Genomic DNA, 16,515 nt, shown 5'->3' on the forward strand with positions numbered 1-16,515 from the left:
CACTGCACTCTAATGTTGGTTTCATAATCGGGCCTTGACATTGCAGACAGGGGCACAGTCTTCCATGATTTAGTATTCAGTATTTTATCAGGATAAAGCAGCAGCTACTCTTCCTGGTGTCCAGTTACAGTTATGTAATGCAAACCCTTTTCCATGGAAACTGAAAACATGGCAAATAGTGTAGATTTTCTAAGAGTGTAGAATACATGCTCACAGAGATATGTCTTAACACCTGTAGCTCTAGATACTGAGTAAGCAACTGTCAATGATTAACTTTATTAATGATTCACTTCATACATTCAATGAAAAAAACAACCAGCGAGTCTGGGAGAAAGGTTATTATGGTTTATAGTTCAGGGCTTTGCCTTACCTTGAATTGTGTTATTGTACGTGTGTTCCTTCATGTTGTGTTCTGTACCCTCACGTTGTTGTGTTGTGGTGCGTGTCGTTGCACACTGCGCTGAGCTGCCACTCCAGCCTGTGTTAGGGGAACACCGTGTTAGCGGTGGCGTGCTGGTGTCAGGAGGGCCCATGAGAAGTGGCTGATTGGCGGATTAGTAGAGGGAAGGAGGCGTTGGTTGGCACTGATACAGTCTGCTCCTCTCCTCCCTCTGAGACCTCAGTGCCCTTCTCTGGGCTAATTAAAGCACCCTAGCATACACCTGTGGAGAAGTCTGGGGGTCTCATAGAGCTGGATCATGAAGGGTTGGTGGGAGGAGAGGACTCCTTCAGAGGCTGTTGGAAGAGGCTTACTTAGCCGTGGGTTTAGTGGTGAAAGCCTGTGTGTATGTTTGTATGCGTGCCCAATCGGAATGATAGCTTGGCTCCAACCAAACATGTTGCTGGATGTTAGCTTCCAAGGCCCTGTGGCAAAGTTCTGAATCACTGCATGCACATCCATTTGTGCAACGGGCCCAGCAGCACTACTAAAATGTTGTCAAATATTTTCACTCTGAAAAGCTTCTCTGTGGTGTCCCCTTTTTAAACCACCCAGGCCTGGGAATCTGTGCCCTATCTCGCCAATAGACATGTGTCACGCCCTGACCTTAGAGAGCCTTTTTATTTCTCTATTTGGTTAGGTCAGGGTATGATTAGGGTGGGCATTCTAGGTTTTCTGTTTCTATGTTGGTGTGTTTGATTCCTAATCAGAGGCAGCTGTCTATCATTGTCTCTGATTGGGAATCAGATATAAGTTGTCAGTTTCCTTTTGGGTTTTGTGGGATCTTGTCTTTGTGTTGTTGCTTTAGGCACGACTAGCTTTACGTTCGGTTTGTGTTCATTGATTTCTCCTGGTGTTACGTTTTCAAATAAAGAGAGAATGTACGCCTACCACGCTGCACCTTGGTCCGGTCATTTATCATCCGACGACGAGCGTAACAGAAGATCCCACCAACGGACCAAGCAGCGTGTCCCGGAGAGGAGGACATCATGGACATGGGAGGAGGTAATGGCAGGGCATGAGAGCCTGCCGTGGAAACAGGCGGAAGCAGCGAGGGAGGAACGGCCCGGTGCGGTCTGTGCTAGCTCCCCGCATTTGCCGTGCTAGAGTGGGCATTCAGCCAGGACGGATTGTGCCGGCTCAGCGCTCCTGGTACTGTCACGCCCTGACCTTAGAGCCTTTTTATTTCTCTATTTGGTTAGGTCAGGGTGTGATTAGGGTGGGCATTCTAGGTTTTCTGTTTCTATGTTGGTGTGTTTGATTCCCAATCGGAGGCAGCTGTCTATCGGATCTTGTCTTTGTTTTGTTGCTTTAGGCACCACTAACTTTACTTTCGGTTTGTGTTCATTGTTTTTTCCCGGTGTTACGTTTTCAAATAAAGAGAGAATGTATGCCTACCATGCTGCACCTTGGTCCGGTCATTTATCATCCGACGACGAGCGTAACAACATGACACAGACTGAAAGAAAGAATAACATACAGCACAATGAGAGAATTCCACACCTGGTTTGGTGTTGAAAGAATAGATTAGTTAGCAGAAAGCCCTGGTTCTCGCAAGGCTCAGCCAACCTAGACCATCCATCATGTATAATACAGATACCCAGACCATTCATCATGTTTAATACAGATACCCAGACCATTCATCATGTTTAATACAGATACCCAGACCATTCATCATGTTTAATACAGATACCCAGACCATTCATCATGTTTAATACAGATACCCAGACCATTCATCATGTTTAATACAGATACCCAGACCATTCATCATGTTTAATACAGATACCCAGACCATTCATCATGTTTAATACAGATACCCAGACCATTCATCATGTTTAATACAGATACCCAGACCATTCATCATGTATAATACAGATACCCAGACCATTCATCATGTTTAATACAGATACCCAGACCATTCATCATGTATAATACAGATACCCAGACCATTCATCATGTATAATACAGATACCCAGACCATTCATCATGTATAATACAGATACCCAGACCATTCATCATGTATAATACAGATACCCAGACCATTCATCATGTTTAATACAGATACCCAGACCATTCATCATGTTTAATACAGATACCCAGAGGCAAAACAGCCTGCATCCATATCCTGAATAAACAACTCAGGACCAAAGCGTTGATGAAGCAGACATTGATCCAGCTGGATCCACCGGGCCTCTGGGATCGCATCCACGTCCAATGTTTCTCAAGTGCCTTTATTTCATTTGGCTGACATGAGTCGCGTGTGTCTTTGCATGCTCAGCTGAAGTTTAGCCGACTGGAGGACATTCTAATTAGTATTACCTAGTTAGGCCCTCTTCCCAGTTCCCTGAGAGACTCACATAGTGCATATTATTTATGCCTGAGCACCTTTTCGAGCATATTGCTGGAGTGTCCTGCTACGCTGGCAGGTAGCCTAGCGGTTAAGAGTGTTGGGTCAGTAACCAAAAGGTCACAGGTTTGAATCCCTGAGCCGACTAGGTGAAAAATCTGTCTGTGCCCTTGAACAAGGCACTTAACCCTAATTTCTCCTGTAAATCGCTTTGGATAAGAGTGTCTGGTAAATGACTAAGTGTGAGTTTCTGTAAGTCCACATCCATCATGGCAAGTCCTTACATTTACCATATGAGACTGAGTCATCCCACCATTGAGAGTAGATTTGGATATTTAAGTGCACAAAAACCGGTCAGTATGAATTAGTCTATATCCACTGAAAAACTATAACTCTACTCCCAGGCTCTCTATACTGATTTGTGGGGGTAAATGAAGGGGAATGTGTATTCTGTGGTTGGACAGATTTCAAGATTCCCTCGACATTTGCATTTATCACTCACCACCCACCCCCAGACGCTTTAGGTGTTGTGTGAAAAGTGTCTGGTAAAAGTTAACCACATTTCTTTCCAAATCAAGTTTTCAGTGGTGACAGAAATGTTCATCCCCCACTTTCCCATTTCAAGATAGATTGCGTACCTTGAGAGAGTTAAGTCGTGCCAGGGTTTTCCCAGGGAGAAATAATTGGGAGGGACAAAGAAGGCCAATGCTGATGACCACTTACCTTCTGTCCACCAGGAGAGCAGCTACACTGAACATAGCCATTAGCCTCAATGGGTCTAAAACTACCCTGACAGACAGTAGTAGAGTGGTAGAGATTAAAGGAGAGGATGAGAAAGGGTGAAGGTAAAGAAAGAAATCAATGTGTCTGCTAAGGTCTTTACTGGAGTTGCTATCACTGCAGCCAGGAAGAGTTTAAGTGACCAGAATTAACTTAACTACCAGAGTTTAAAAGCAACACTTACACAGTACACAAATACACATGCTAACCAACATCCTGAATACAAATTCAGATGAATGTTGATGTGCTCTGAAATAGGGAATAGGGGTTGCATGAAGAGAGCTCCTCTGGCTGAGACATGAGTTGACGTTATGTTATCTGTGCTGTCGCGGCTCGCTCTGTAAATCTTTGGATTTGTGGCGGCAGGTCTTGAAATGGATGTTGCCATAACTTAGCCTGTATGATCTCAACCCAGAGCTGTTTAAACTGACACTAAATCATATGTGATGGCCTCGCCCTATTTCACTGAATGGTTTGTTTGTTCAGAGCTTTTGAAGCTGATAAAGATCTGCCTTTAGTTCTGACCTACCATCTCAGCTTTATACACCAATGTTTGAGGATATTTTACCGTAGACTCTACAGCCCTTTTCCTCAATAGATAACATAGATTGTCTTATAATGAAAATGAGTGCCCATAGACATCCATATTAAAAAGATGATTATTTCCTGTAGGAAAGAACAGGCAATCAGCCAGAGCAGCTGTTAAATGTTAACCTGTTAAATGTAATATCAAAATGTAGATTTCCGCATAAATAGACAAAACCAATCATTTTTTATCATGAGAGGGCCGTAAACAATACCAAGTAATGCTTATACTGCCAGACAGATTGAATTGCTGAGGTGTAGTCACTTTTAAGGACAGAAGCTCAAGAACACAGTACAAATATGAAAATGTGAATAATCGTATGATTTTTCTTCTCCCTATTCAACAAAAGCGGGGAAATAGGGCTTGAAATTATTGAAGTGCTTTATAGTTATATTTGTTTATACTAATTGCTCAGGGAAAGACATTTGTTTCAGAAGTAATAAAAACATGGATGGGTTCCAAAATATTGACACCCCTAAATATTCTTAGAAATAAAGTAGTCAAAATGTTAGTATTTGGTCCCATATTCCTAGCAATGATTACATGAATGGTGTCTCTGTTATTGGAAATGGTGAGATGTTAGCATGTCTTGGGGGTATGATCGTTGACCCTCTGTAACTTTCTCACTCATCGTTATTCACGATTCATTGAGGATTATCCATAATCATGGTAGAATTCACATTAATGTAGAAGTGTTAAGAAACATATTATATTCTTATTTACAATAAAAGTGACTACAAAATGACACAATATATTATTTACCATTAATTTCTATTGGGCACAAAATAATCTGAAATAGAGGAGAGGGGGTTCAAACCCCAGGCAAACAGGACCCACTAAGAGGAGAGGAGGTTCAAACCCCAGGCAAACAGGACCCACTAAGAGGAGAGGGGGTTCAAACCCCAGGCAAACAGGGCCCACTAAGAGGAGATAGGGTTCAAACCCCAGGCTAACAGGACCCACTAAGAGGAGAGCGGGTTCAAACCCCAGGCAAACAGCACTCACTAAGAGGAGAGGGGGTTCAAACCCCAGGCAAACAGCACTCACTAAGAGGAGAGAGGGTTCAAACCCCAGGCAAACAGGACCCACTAAGAGGAGAGGGGGTTCAAACCCCAGGCAAACAGGACCCACTAAGAGGAGAGGGGGTTCAAACCCCAGGCAAACAGGACCCACTAAGAGGAGAGGGGGTTCAAACCCCAGGCAAACAGGACCCACTAAGAGGAGAGGGCGTTCAAACCCCAGGCAAACAGCACCCACTAAGAGGAGAGGGGGTTCAAACCCCAGGCAAACAGCACCCACTAAGAGGAGAGGGGGTTCAAACCCCAGGCAAACAGGACCCACTAAGAGGAGAGGGGGTTCAAACCCCAGGCAAACAGGACCCACTAAGAGGAGAGGGGGTTCAAACCCCAGGCAAACAGGACCCACTAAGAGGAGAGGGGGTTCAAACCCCAGGCAAACAGGACCCACTAAGAGGAGAGAGGGTTCAAACCCCAGGGAAACAGGACCCACTAAGAGGAGAGGGGGTTCAAACCCCAGGCAAACAGGACCCACTAAGAGGAGAGGGGGTTCAAACCCCAGGCAAACAGGACCCACTAAGAGGAGAGGGGGTTCAAACCCCAGGCAAACAGGACTGACTAAGAGGAGAGGGGGTTCAAACCCCAGGCAAACAGCACTCACTAAGAGGAGAGAGGGTTCAAACCCCAGGCAAACAGGACCCACTAAGAGGAGAGGGGGTTCAAACCCCAGGCAAACAGGACCCACTAAGAGGAGAGGGGGTTCAAACCCCAGGCAAACAGGACCCACTAAGAGGAGAGGGGGTTCAAACCCCAGGCAAACAGGACCCACTAAGAGGAGAGAGGGTTCAAACCCCAGGCAAACAGGACCCACTAAGAGGAGAGGGGGTTCAAACCCCAGGCAAACAGGACCCACTAAGAGGAGAGGGGGTTCAAACCCCAGGCAAACAGCACTCACTAAGAGGAGAGAGGGTTCAAACCCCAGGCAAACAGGACTGACTAAGAGGAGAGGAGGTTCAAACCCCAGGCAAACAGGACTGACTAAGAGGAGAGAGGGTTCAAACCCCAGGCAAACAGGACTGTAACTAAGAGGAGAGGAGGTTCAAACCCCAGGCAAACAGGACTGACTAAGAGGAGAGGAGGTTCAAACCCCAGGCAAACAGGACTGACTAAGAGGAGAGAGGGTTCAAACCCCAGGCAAACAGGACTGTAACTAAGAGGAGAGGAGGTTCAAACCCCAGGCAAACAGGACCCACTAAGAGGAGAGAGGGTTCAAACCCCAGGCAAACAGCACTCACTATGAGGAGAGGGGGTTCAAACCCCAGGCAAACAGCACTCACTATGAGGAGAGAGGGTTCAAACCCCAGGCAAACAGCACTCACTATGAGGAGACAGGGGCTAATGTGTACATGTCTGTAGTGTAACCTACAGTGGTTGCTCCACTAAACGTTTTGTGATTATGCTGCTGGATTTAGAGGTAATTTGTTGTTTAGTACGGTACCCTGCGTCACCACTTTATTGCTCCAGACAAGCGCAAGGTAGAGTTAGAGCACTGATTATGCTTTTGGGTCCTACTGTGTCTCTAACTGACAATGAATGGGCGACCATAAACCTAAATAGGAACTGCTAATTGTACACGACTTCAGTTTTACTTACTAAAACAGTTGTTATACTAAGGTTTTTATTTTTTTAATTTGTTAGGGTTATTTTGCTCTTACTGTAGTACTGTAGCCCACTCCTGACCGATCATGTTGTGAGTGGTGCAATTGTCTAAACACTATATAGCAGTGCAAGCTGTGTTGTTACCAATGCTGGTTCAATACCCGTGCCGGCCTCGACTGGGAGACCCATGAGATGACTGTAGGTTTTTGGTTTCTCTCCCTGTAAAAACAGAAATAAATAGAAATAAATAATTCTAAATAACAAACTGGCTTTATTTACAAATTAGTAACAATGTTTCACCCACACCACATTTGTGGCCTGCTGGAGGTCATTTTGCAGGGCTCTGGCAGTGCACCTCCTTGCACAAAGGCGGAGGTAGCGGTCCTGCTGCTGGGTTGTTGCCCTCCTACGGCCTCCTCCACGTCTCCTGATGTACTGGCCTGTCTCCTGGTAGCGCCTCCATGCTCTGGACACTACGCTGACAGACACAGCAAACCTTTTTGCCACAGCTCGCATTGATGTGCCATCCTGGATGAACTGCACTACCTGAGCCACTTGTGTGGGTTGTAGACTCCGTCTCATGCTACCACTAGAGTGAGAGCACCGCCAGCATTCAAAAGTGACCAAAACATCAGCCAGGAAGCATAGGAACTGAGAAGTGGTCTGTGGTCACCACCTGCAGAATCACTCCTTTTTTGGGGGTGCCTTGCTAATTGCCTATAATTTCCACCTTTTGTCTATTCCATTTGCACAACAGCATGTGAAATTTATTGTCAATCAGTGTTGCTTCCTAAGTGGACAGTTTGATTTCACAGAAGTGTGATTGACTTGGAGTTACATTGTGTTGTTTAAGTGTTCCCTTTATTTTTTTGAGCAGTGTATATTATCAAGTTGATTGCACAGTCATATAGCTCGGCACCTATATAAAGCTGAGTGACTCACTCATTCATGGCTTTGGATCAAAATAAATAAGTACCAAAATTCTTTCTGATAGTTTTTAATAAATACATGTTTTGGTTATCCTGACCTGGGCACAAATTCTTATTTACAAGGACAGCCTACTCCTTCCTCCGCATCAGGGAATTGAACCCCGGCATCCCACGTGCCCGCACAACACGGTGATTCTTTAGCTAAATAGCCTAGTACTGTAGCCTACTCCCGACCGTCACGTTGTACAGCGCCATATTTTCCATTCCATCCTAATGGAAACCCAGAGGGTTTTTAGTTTTTCTTGGAATAGAAACACCATAAAATGAATCAAATTAATTAACCTTTCTAGGACACACGTTCCGCTAGCGGAACCCCTGACAACATTCCGCTGAAAAGGCAGCGTGGGAAATTCAAAAATATTTTTGGGAAATATGTAACTTTCACACATTAACAAGTCCAATACAGCAAATGAAAGATAAACATCTTGTTAATCTACCCATCGTGTCCGATTTTAAAAATGCTTTACAGCAAAAACAACATGATTATGTTAGATCACCGTCAAGTCCAAAAAACACACAGCTATTTTCCCAGCCAAAGTTAGGAGTCACAAAAAACAGAAATAGAGATAAAATGAATCACTAACCTTTGATCATCATCAGCTGACACTCATAGGACATCATGTCACACAATACATGTATGTTTTGTTCGATAATGTGCATATTTACATCCAAAAATCCCAGTTTACATTGTAAGTTTACATGTTCAGAAATGACTCCAAAATATCCGGAGAAATTGCAGAGACCCATCAAATAACAGAAATTATCATCATAAACTTTGATGAAAGATACATGTTTCACATAGAACTAAAGATACAATTGCTTTTAATGCAAGCGCTGTGTCAGATTTCTAAAAAAACTTTACGGAAAAAGCAAACCATGCAATAATCTGAGACAGCGCTCAGATAGAAACAACATTTCTCCGCCATGTTGGAGTCAACAGAAATACGAAATTACATGATAAGTATTCCCTTACCTTTGATGATCTTCATCAGAATGCCCTCCCAGGAATCCTAGTTCGACCAATAAATTGTTGTTTTGTTCTATAATGTCCATTATTTATATCCAAGTAGCTACTTTTGTTAGCACGTTTAGTACGCATATCCAAAACGCTCGTGCAGGTCCAGGCGAACATCGGACGAAAACTTCAAAAAGTTATATTAGTTGTCGAATAAACTTGGCAAACTAAGTATAGAATCAATCTTTAGGATGTTGTTATCATAAATATTCAATAACGTTCCAATCGGAGAATTCCTTTGTGTCTGTAGAAGTAATGGAACGCAAGTCGATATCATGTGGAATACGCGTGACCAGGACCTGGCACTCTGCCAGACCACTGACTCAAACAGCTCCCATCCAGCTCAACATCACAGTAGAAGCTTCATTCAACGTTCTACAGACGGTTGACATCTAGTGGAAGGCGTAGGAAGTACAAACAGATCCATATCCCACTGGGATTTCAATAGGCGATGAGTTGAAAATCGACCAGCCTCAGAATTCTCACTTCCTGTTTGGATTTTTTCTCAGGTTTTTGCCTGCCATATGAGTTCTGTTATACTCACAGACATCATTCAAACAGTTTTATAAACCAGAGTGTTTTATATCCAATAGTAATAATAATATGCATATATTAGCATCTGGGACAGAGTAGGAGGCAGTTCACTCTGGGCACGCTATTCATCCAAAGGGAAAATGCTGCCCCCTATCCCTAAAAAGTTAAGCAAAACTTCTTTAAATCTGTCCCATATACTATGTTCTTACAAAAATTGGTTTGAAATTCTCTAGTACAGCCACTATTGAAGGCTATCAAATGCTTCTCAAAGATGCCCTCTGGTGGTGAAACTAGCACTAACTAGCATTAATGGTACGCTGCAACTTTTAAAGGACGAACCACTGTAGTACATCCTCCCAGCGAACTACAGAAATGTTGGTTGTGTTGTGCCCAATATAAATAAATTGTAAATATTGTATTGTGTCATTTTGTAGTCACTTTTATTGTAAATAAGAATATAATATGTTTCTTAACACTTCTACATTAATGTGAATTCTACCATGATTATGGATAATCCTCAATGAATCGTGAATAACGATGAGTGAGAAAGTTACAGAGGGTCAACGATCATACCCCCAAGACATGCTAACATCTCACCATTTCCAATAACAGAGACGCCATTCTAATGGCAGATGACTCGATATAATTTTAGCTTTAAGCACGAAGGGATTTCGTCCCTCTGTGACCAAGAGAAAGTGGTCTTGTTTCAATTTGACTCAATTATTTGGTCTTTTTTCATGTTGTGAGCTCTAAATCCATCTGAGAACATTACAGTGAGATGAGACCACTTTATCTGTAATCGCTAGGCTCCGTTTCATATGCAGTATTGCAAGCGGAGCTGCAAGGTTCACAGCCAGAGGAAATCGATCATTTGTCTGGCTATGCCAGAAAATGTGACGTGTCGCTCCCTATGCAAATGAGGTGTCAGATTTCACATACTGCATGTCAGCTGAGAGCGGAGAGCGGCATGAGAAGAGGGACAACCAGAACTTTCACGGAGTACACAGCAATTGATGTTGCGCCGTTCACAGAGAGCTCTGTACACAAAAATGTTGTCCGGAACCGGTCCAGAACTGCTCAAAGTCCCCTAAATAAGGGACTTAACCAGCTAATATCTTTACGAAGGGGACTCCATTCTCATTTAGGTTCCTATGCTGCATAATCAATTCCCTCTTGCTGGAGTGGATAGATGAATATCCCTCGCTCATTTGCTGTTAAATGAGACCTAATACAGGAAAAGCTTAGTGTTCTTGAGATGCATCTTGCTTATTATGCAGACAGAATCTGGCTGCCTTTGAAGTCCTTAGTTTATGTTGCAGAAATTGCAGGTCCAAGTAAAATGATACTGCTGGCCACAGGCAAAGTGGGTGCACTAAATTAGAACAAGAGAGAAGACTTTTTGTTGTTATTTTATCTTTTCATGGTAACGTTCAGTGAGAAAGGTTGGTTGTGCCCATAAGTCTGAACCAAGCGGAGCCCTAGGCCTGTGGGTGGCATTCTGCCCACCTTGCTAGGAGGCAGTGGATTTGGATGGCGGTCTGAGACCGTCTCTGCTTCTCAGCCTCATTAAAACGATAGTACAGAGAATATTCCCCTACGCCACCCACACGCCCCGTCGCAGTCGAACTGGAACAGGCTTTTTCCTTCTTTATTTATCTCTCTCTCTCTCGCTCTTTCTCTGTACTCTCTTTTTCTCTCTTCCTATCCCCCCTTCGCTCTACTCCCCTTTCTCTCTTTCCTCTCTCTCTCCGCCCACACAGTGAGGTGAGAAAGCTGGCTGCTCCAGCAGGAACTGGGAAATACCCACATCCTCTGAGCCCTCAAGCTGCCAAAATACAGAGCAACACAAAACGAAAGTTGATGGATGGCTCTGTTGGCTCAGAAAGTGTAGCCTACATCTTGCAGATCTTGCACAAAGCAAAAGCCCCAGAGCCACTCGGCTGAGGAGAGCTAGGGAGAGACAGATGGGGCTCCCTGGCATTTAGAGGGGAGAGTGAAAGAGCAACCAGTCAATGCCAATGACGTTAATTACCATATAGAGGAGGTGCAGAGTACACCTTATATTTCTATGGGGAAATCAGCTTGCCATTCTAATCCTTAGGGGTTATTAGAGAGAAAAGGGTAGCAAGATAAAAATAGATCTTACAACATACAGAGCAAAATAACCTGAAAGCAGCCCAGACTGGGATTGCAGAGGAAGGGAGAGCGGGATGGATGGTGATCGAGGGAAGGAGGGAAAGCGAGAGTAGGAAGTAGAGAGAGGGAGTAGAATTATATCCCACTCGAGGAATCAATAACTTCACAAATCTGAGCTCCAGTTAGCTACTGCAGGCCTTTCCCTGGCTGCTCCAGAGCAGAGAGGCTGACAGATGTGAGGACCACAGGCAGCCCATTTATGAAGCTCCTGCTCCCACACAACCTAGGAGCAGGAGGGGAGAGGAGAGGGGGTTCAAATCCCAGGCAAACAGGACTGACTAAGAGGAGAGGAGGTTCAAACCCCAGGCAAACAGGATTGTCTAAGAGGAGAGGAGGTTCAAATCCCAGGCAAACAGGACTGACTAAGAGGAGAGGAGGTTCAAACCCCAGGCAAACAGGACTGACTAAGAGGAGAGGAGGTTCAAACCCCAGGCAAACAGGATTGTCTAAGAGGATAGGAGGTTCAAACCCCAGGCAAACAGGACTGTGACTAAGAGGAGATGAGGTTCAAATCCCAGGCAAACAGGACTGTGACTAAAAGGAGAGGAGGTTCAAACCCCAGGCAAACAGGACTGTGACTAAGAGGAGATGAGGTTCAAACCCCAGGGAAACAGGACTGTGACTAAGAGGAGAGGAGGTTCAAACCCCAGGCAAACAGGACTGACTAAGAGGAGAGGAGGTTCAAACCCCAGGCTAACAGGACTGTGACTAAGAGGAGAGGAGGTTCAAACCCCAGGCAAACAGGACTGACTAAGAGGAGAGGAGGTTCAAACCCCAGGCAAACAGGACTGACTAAGAGGAGAGAGGGGCTAATGGATACACGTCTGGAGTGTAACCTAGTACATTCTCCCAGCGAACTACAGAAATGCTGTGTGTGTATGTAAATCTCTCTCCATGCCCACTTTGTCATTGTCAATTGTTTTAAAGACTTCCTCCCCCTGACTTCCTCCTACTGTAATGTCCTGCTGGAGGCTAGAGAAAGGAGCTCAACCCTCTCCCCAAATCCATAACATATTCTTCCATGGCACATCTAGAGTCCTGCACTCCAGTGCCACCTCCGCACGGTACAGCTGCCTCAGAGCTTTCAAATGAATTTTTAATCAGACTATGGCAGGGAGCAGGTTTTTGTTTAGTGCTTCTATTCTGCCTAGTCTCAGAGCTAGTGAGGGATGTGATTATTCACCATGACAGAGTCAAAGGTCCAGTAGCACCACTCTTAATTCTACATACACTTTTATTTTTTATTTCACTAGTCCAGTCATTTGAAGATTGGTATGATCATTAAATGCCATATCCTTAATTTGCCATCACCACAGATTCCATCCTCTTTTAAAACAGATTGCTCTTCTACTATATGCAGAGATAGAGTTTAGTAAATCACATTGTCGGTAGTGCCAGTTTGATGCCTCTTTGCCCACTGACAGCTCTGTGGAAAAGGGACAATATAGCCAATGTCAGCCGTGCCCTGTGGAACGTGACATTTGGCATTTTTTGGGCTGTTCTGACAGAAGAAGGGAGGGAGAGAGAGAAACACACACGAATACATGACATTCACCAAAAACCCTTCTCAAAACAATTGTCCCAGTTCTCTTATCTGTTTTTACTGCCTGGTTGCAGTGGGACCTCTGATCCCATGTCAAGTTAAACAACATCCATAGTCCCCCATAACAGGGCTCTCTGTACATCGATAAAGACAGGCTCATTAAGTTAAGATAATTTGTTTCTACACGCTAGAGGATACCTAACTGCCAATATAGGATGCTTGGTCTCAGCTTTGTTATCATGTATACTAAATGGCTATTCCGCGCTCTAGAGTCTGAGAACCAAAACCAAACAATATTGGCTTTTCAATTCTATTCTCTGTTTCTAACAGTCTCTGATCTTTCCTTTCACAGTCTTAAAACCACACTGAAGAGGAAACTGACCAACGATGTGGTCAACCTGTCTGGCATCCCTCTGTCTGGCCGAGACGTCCACCGGGTGGCCTACTACCTCCGAAGTAATGGCGACTCTGTGTCGGCCGTGGACCTCAGCTTCACCGAGCTGCAGGACGAGAGCCTGTGCCTGCTGCTACCCCACCTGGGCTCCATGCCCAAACTCACCACCCTGGCCATAAACGGCAACCGTCTGACGGTGGGCGTGCTGAAGGACCTGACGGAGATGGTGAAGAACCCCCTGCAGTTCCCCAGCTTGGCCTGGGTGGACCTGGGCAACAACGTGGACATCTTCACCGTGCCACAGCCTCTCCTAGTGGCCCTGCGCAGACGCTTTGGCCTCCGGAGCAGCCTGCCCACAATCTATGAGTACAGTGAGGTGCAGGCCTATAGTAGTTATACCCTGGAGACCTCTATTGAAGAACCCAGCCTGTATGAAGAGGAGGAGGGGGGAAAGAGGGAGGAGGAGGAGGGGGAAGAGGATGAGGATAAGCTGGAGCTGGAGGCGTGGGGTGTTGGGGAGAAGCTTGGGGGGAAGGTTGTATCCACGAATGTGGCTCTGCACTACTGTGAGAGGTGAATGGTCAGAGCCAGCATTGTGTATTGACAAATCTTTGTACCCTACTGTACCCTCACCTTGCCCTGAGTCCTGCCTCCCGTGTCAGCATGCGTCATCATGACAGGAGAAGCTTGGGGTCACCAATTTCATAAAACACCCACTAGGAGAAAACACTGTGTTGTGTTGTCCCTTTGTATGTTCCGATTGCAGAGAGCTAAAGACAGTTTCAGGAAAATGTACAGTTCTTTTGTTGGTACAGACGTTGGTATCCTAGGCACTGCAGTGACGTTGTTACTGAGTCGTCCTCCGAATGTCATTATTTATGAGCAAAGGAATCTTCAACAACAGGAACAAGACAGATTAGATTTCACCTGACTGTTTTGGCTTTCTAATGTCAAGTACTTTTTTTCTAATGTTTTGAGGTACTTTCATGTAGCACATGCAGACTGGATCACACAGTGGGAGGGTTTGTTTGCATAAATATGCTGCTGTGTTTTATTGCACAACACACAACATTGACTAAACGCTGATTTCAGAACAGATGGTTTTAATTCACCAGAATCCCATTCATCAAAGAAGAGTTTTTATTTTCCAAGTAGAGCAGCCCCGATGAGGCTGTGAACCTCTGAGTGAGCCTCAGCTGGCGAGTTCTGGGTCGGGCTGCCCTGGGCTGGGAGCTGGGGAGATGACACCCAGTCTGTCTGGGAGGGTTTGGGCAGCTGATGAACTGATTGCCTCCTCTGTCAGGTCATGTTAGAGGTGACCAGAGACAGATGCTGAGGAGATTCACCATTTTTCTCATTGCAAAACGGAATGATCTCTCGAGGGCATCTTCCACCTTTGGTTATATGGAAGATTATATTTGTGAATCGTACCATAAATAAATTAAATGTGCCCTACTTGTTCAAATGAAAGGCAAAAATATTGAGATGATGAATGAATTCGTTTTTTCTTTCCTCTGTACTGCTGTTTGCACACTTAAATGGACTGAATTGTGAATGAGGATCAGAAGAAGCACGTTACAGGTGTCCATCACCTGTTTTCTTTAGATGTTCTGTTCTGTGTTTATTTTGAGCATTATTTTGTATATATTTTTTTAACTGACATGACTGTTTACTGCAGCTCAACAATAGTCTGCAGAGATAAAGTTTTAAATAAATTATTTATAGTGTGTGTGTACTTGTTTGTGCACTCGTGTGGTTGTCTATGTGTGTCTGTGTGCACATTTGTGTGGGTGTGGATGTATGTGTTTGTGAGTGCTCTGGACATACCTGGTGTCCTCTAGAAACTGTTGTTTACTCATTCGCACTTTACATACAAGTACAAGTCAATGCCTGTTTAGACTGGCTCTATCCAGTCACAACTCTCTAAATGAATGTCCTCTAGAATGGGTTGATCTTCATCCAAACCGCTGTAGTCACTATGGCTTCCAACATACTGCATTTGTCTCTGCTTCCCACCTCAGTCTACTCTACAGTAACAAATTATAGAATACATGTTATGACTCTTCTTGCTTACTGTAACAAAATAAATACATGTCACAATTCCATGCATGTGGTCATTGTTTTTGTTTGTATAAACTGACGTCATCTCCCCCAAGGCAAGAAGATAAACCAAGAAGGTATTCTGTGTGGCAGTGGCGACGTCATCTTTTTTTAAATTGGGGGGGTTTGCCTGTTTTGCATGTTATTTTGGCATTAATACGTGTCACATATCAGTTTGCAAAAAAAAAATCATTTTGGGGGGTATCATTGAGGTAATAAAGCCACATGCCAACAGGCAGCTCCAAAATACAGGTGTTTCAGCCTAGCTCAGTGCTTTCTGTGGTGGTGGGGCTGTCCAGCAGAAAATGATTGGCTCAGCACTGCACCGTGATTAGCTCAGTGTTCTGTCACTCATGGGGACACTACATTACCCCCCCTTTAGTAAGGGTAGACATCAAGAATGTGAGCCCTTTGGGTGCTGCCATAGAGTTACATTAGAAGTGCCCTTCCGAGAAGACCAATCTTCCGAAGTGCCCTTCCCTTCCCAATTTGTAAGTCGCTCTGGATAAGAGCGTCTGCTAAATGACTTAAATGTAATGTAAATGTAAGACCGACCTTGAGCCTTCCTGGAAGGGCACTTCCAAATCATCTACAGTAGCTTTGATTGGACTGAACATCTTACTTTCAAAATCTTAGCTAGCAGTCATCATCATAAACCAAGTAGACAATCTACTGGCAAATCCTTTTTAATCCTTATCATATGAAGATAAATAATGAAGATAAATTATAGATAAAACATATCAGTGCTCATCGGCCATTGGACATAAACAACAAGTTGGATATCGCAAATTCAACAATGAGTTGTTTGGAAGGAATCGGTGATAGTGGCTAACCCGCAAGCATTGCAACTGGGAGGCCAGACTGGGAAAATCCGTTTTGAACTTTATCTTTGATGACTAAATTTGCTGACAAAGGAC

The 16,515-nt window shown here is 44.3% G+C and overlaps 1 protein-coding gene across 1 annotated transcript in view; it reads left to right on the plus strand.

Moving 5' to 3' along the window:
* LOC129818593 (leucine-rich repeat-containing protein 75B-like) overlaps positions 1–15,603 on the plus strand; it is a 60,486-nt gene extending 44,883 nt beyond the window's left edge. Inside the window, exon 4 of the mRNA XM_055874642.1 lies at positions 13,457–15,603. Coding sequence (XP_055730617.1) covers positions 13,457–14,075 — 619 coding nt within the window. The 3' untranslated portion in view covers positions 14,076–15,603. The remainder of the gene's footprint in view (positions 1–13,456) is intronic.
* Positions 15,604–16,515: the final 912 nt, after the last annotated feature.

Source organism: Salvelinus fontinalis, chromosome 21 (genome assembly GCF_029448725.1).
Source record: "Salvelinus fontinalis isolate EN_2023a chromosome 21, ASM2944872v1, whole genome shotgun sequence".
NCBI classification, from domain to species: domain Eukaryota; kingdom Metazoa; phylum Chordata; class Actinopteri; order Salmoniformes; family Salmonidae; genus Salvelinus; species Salvelinus fontinalis.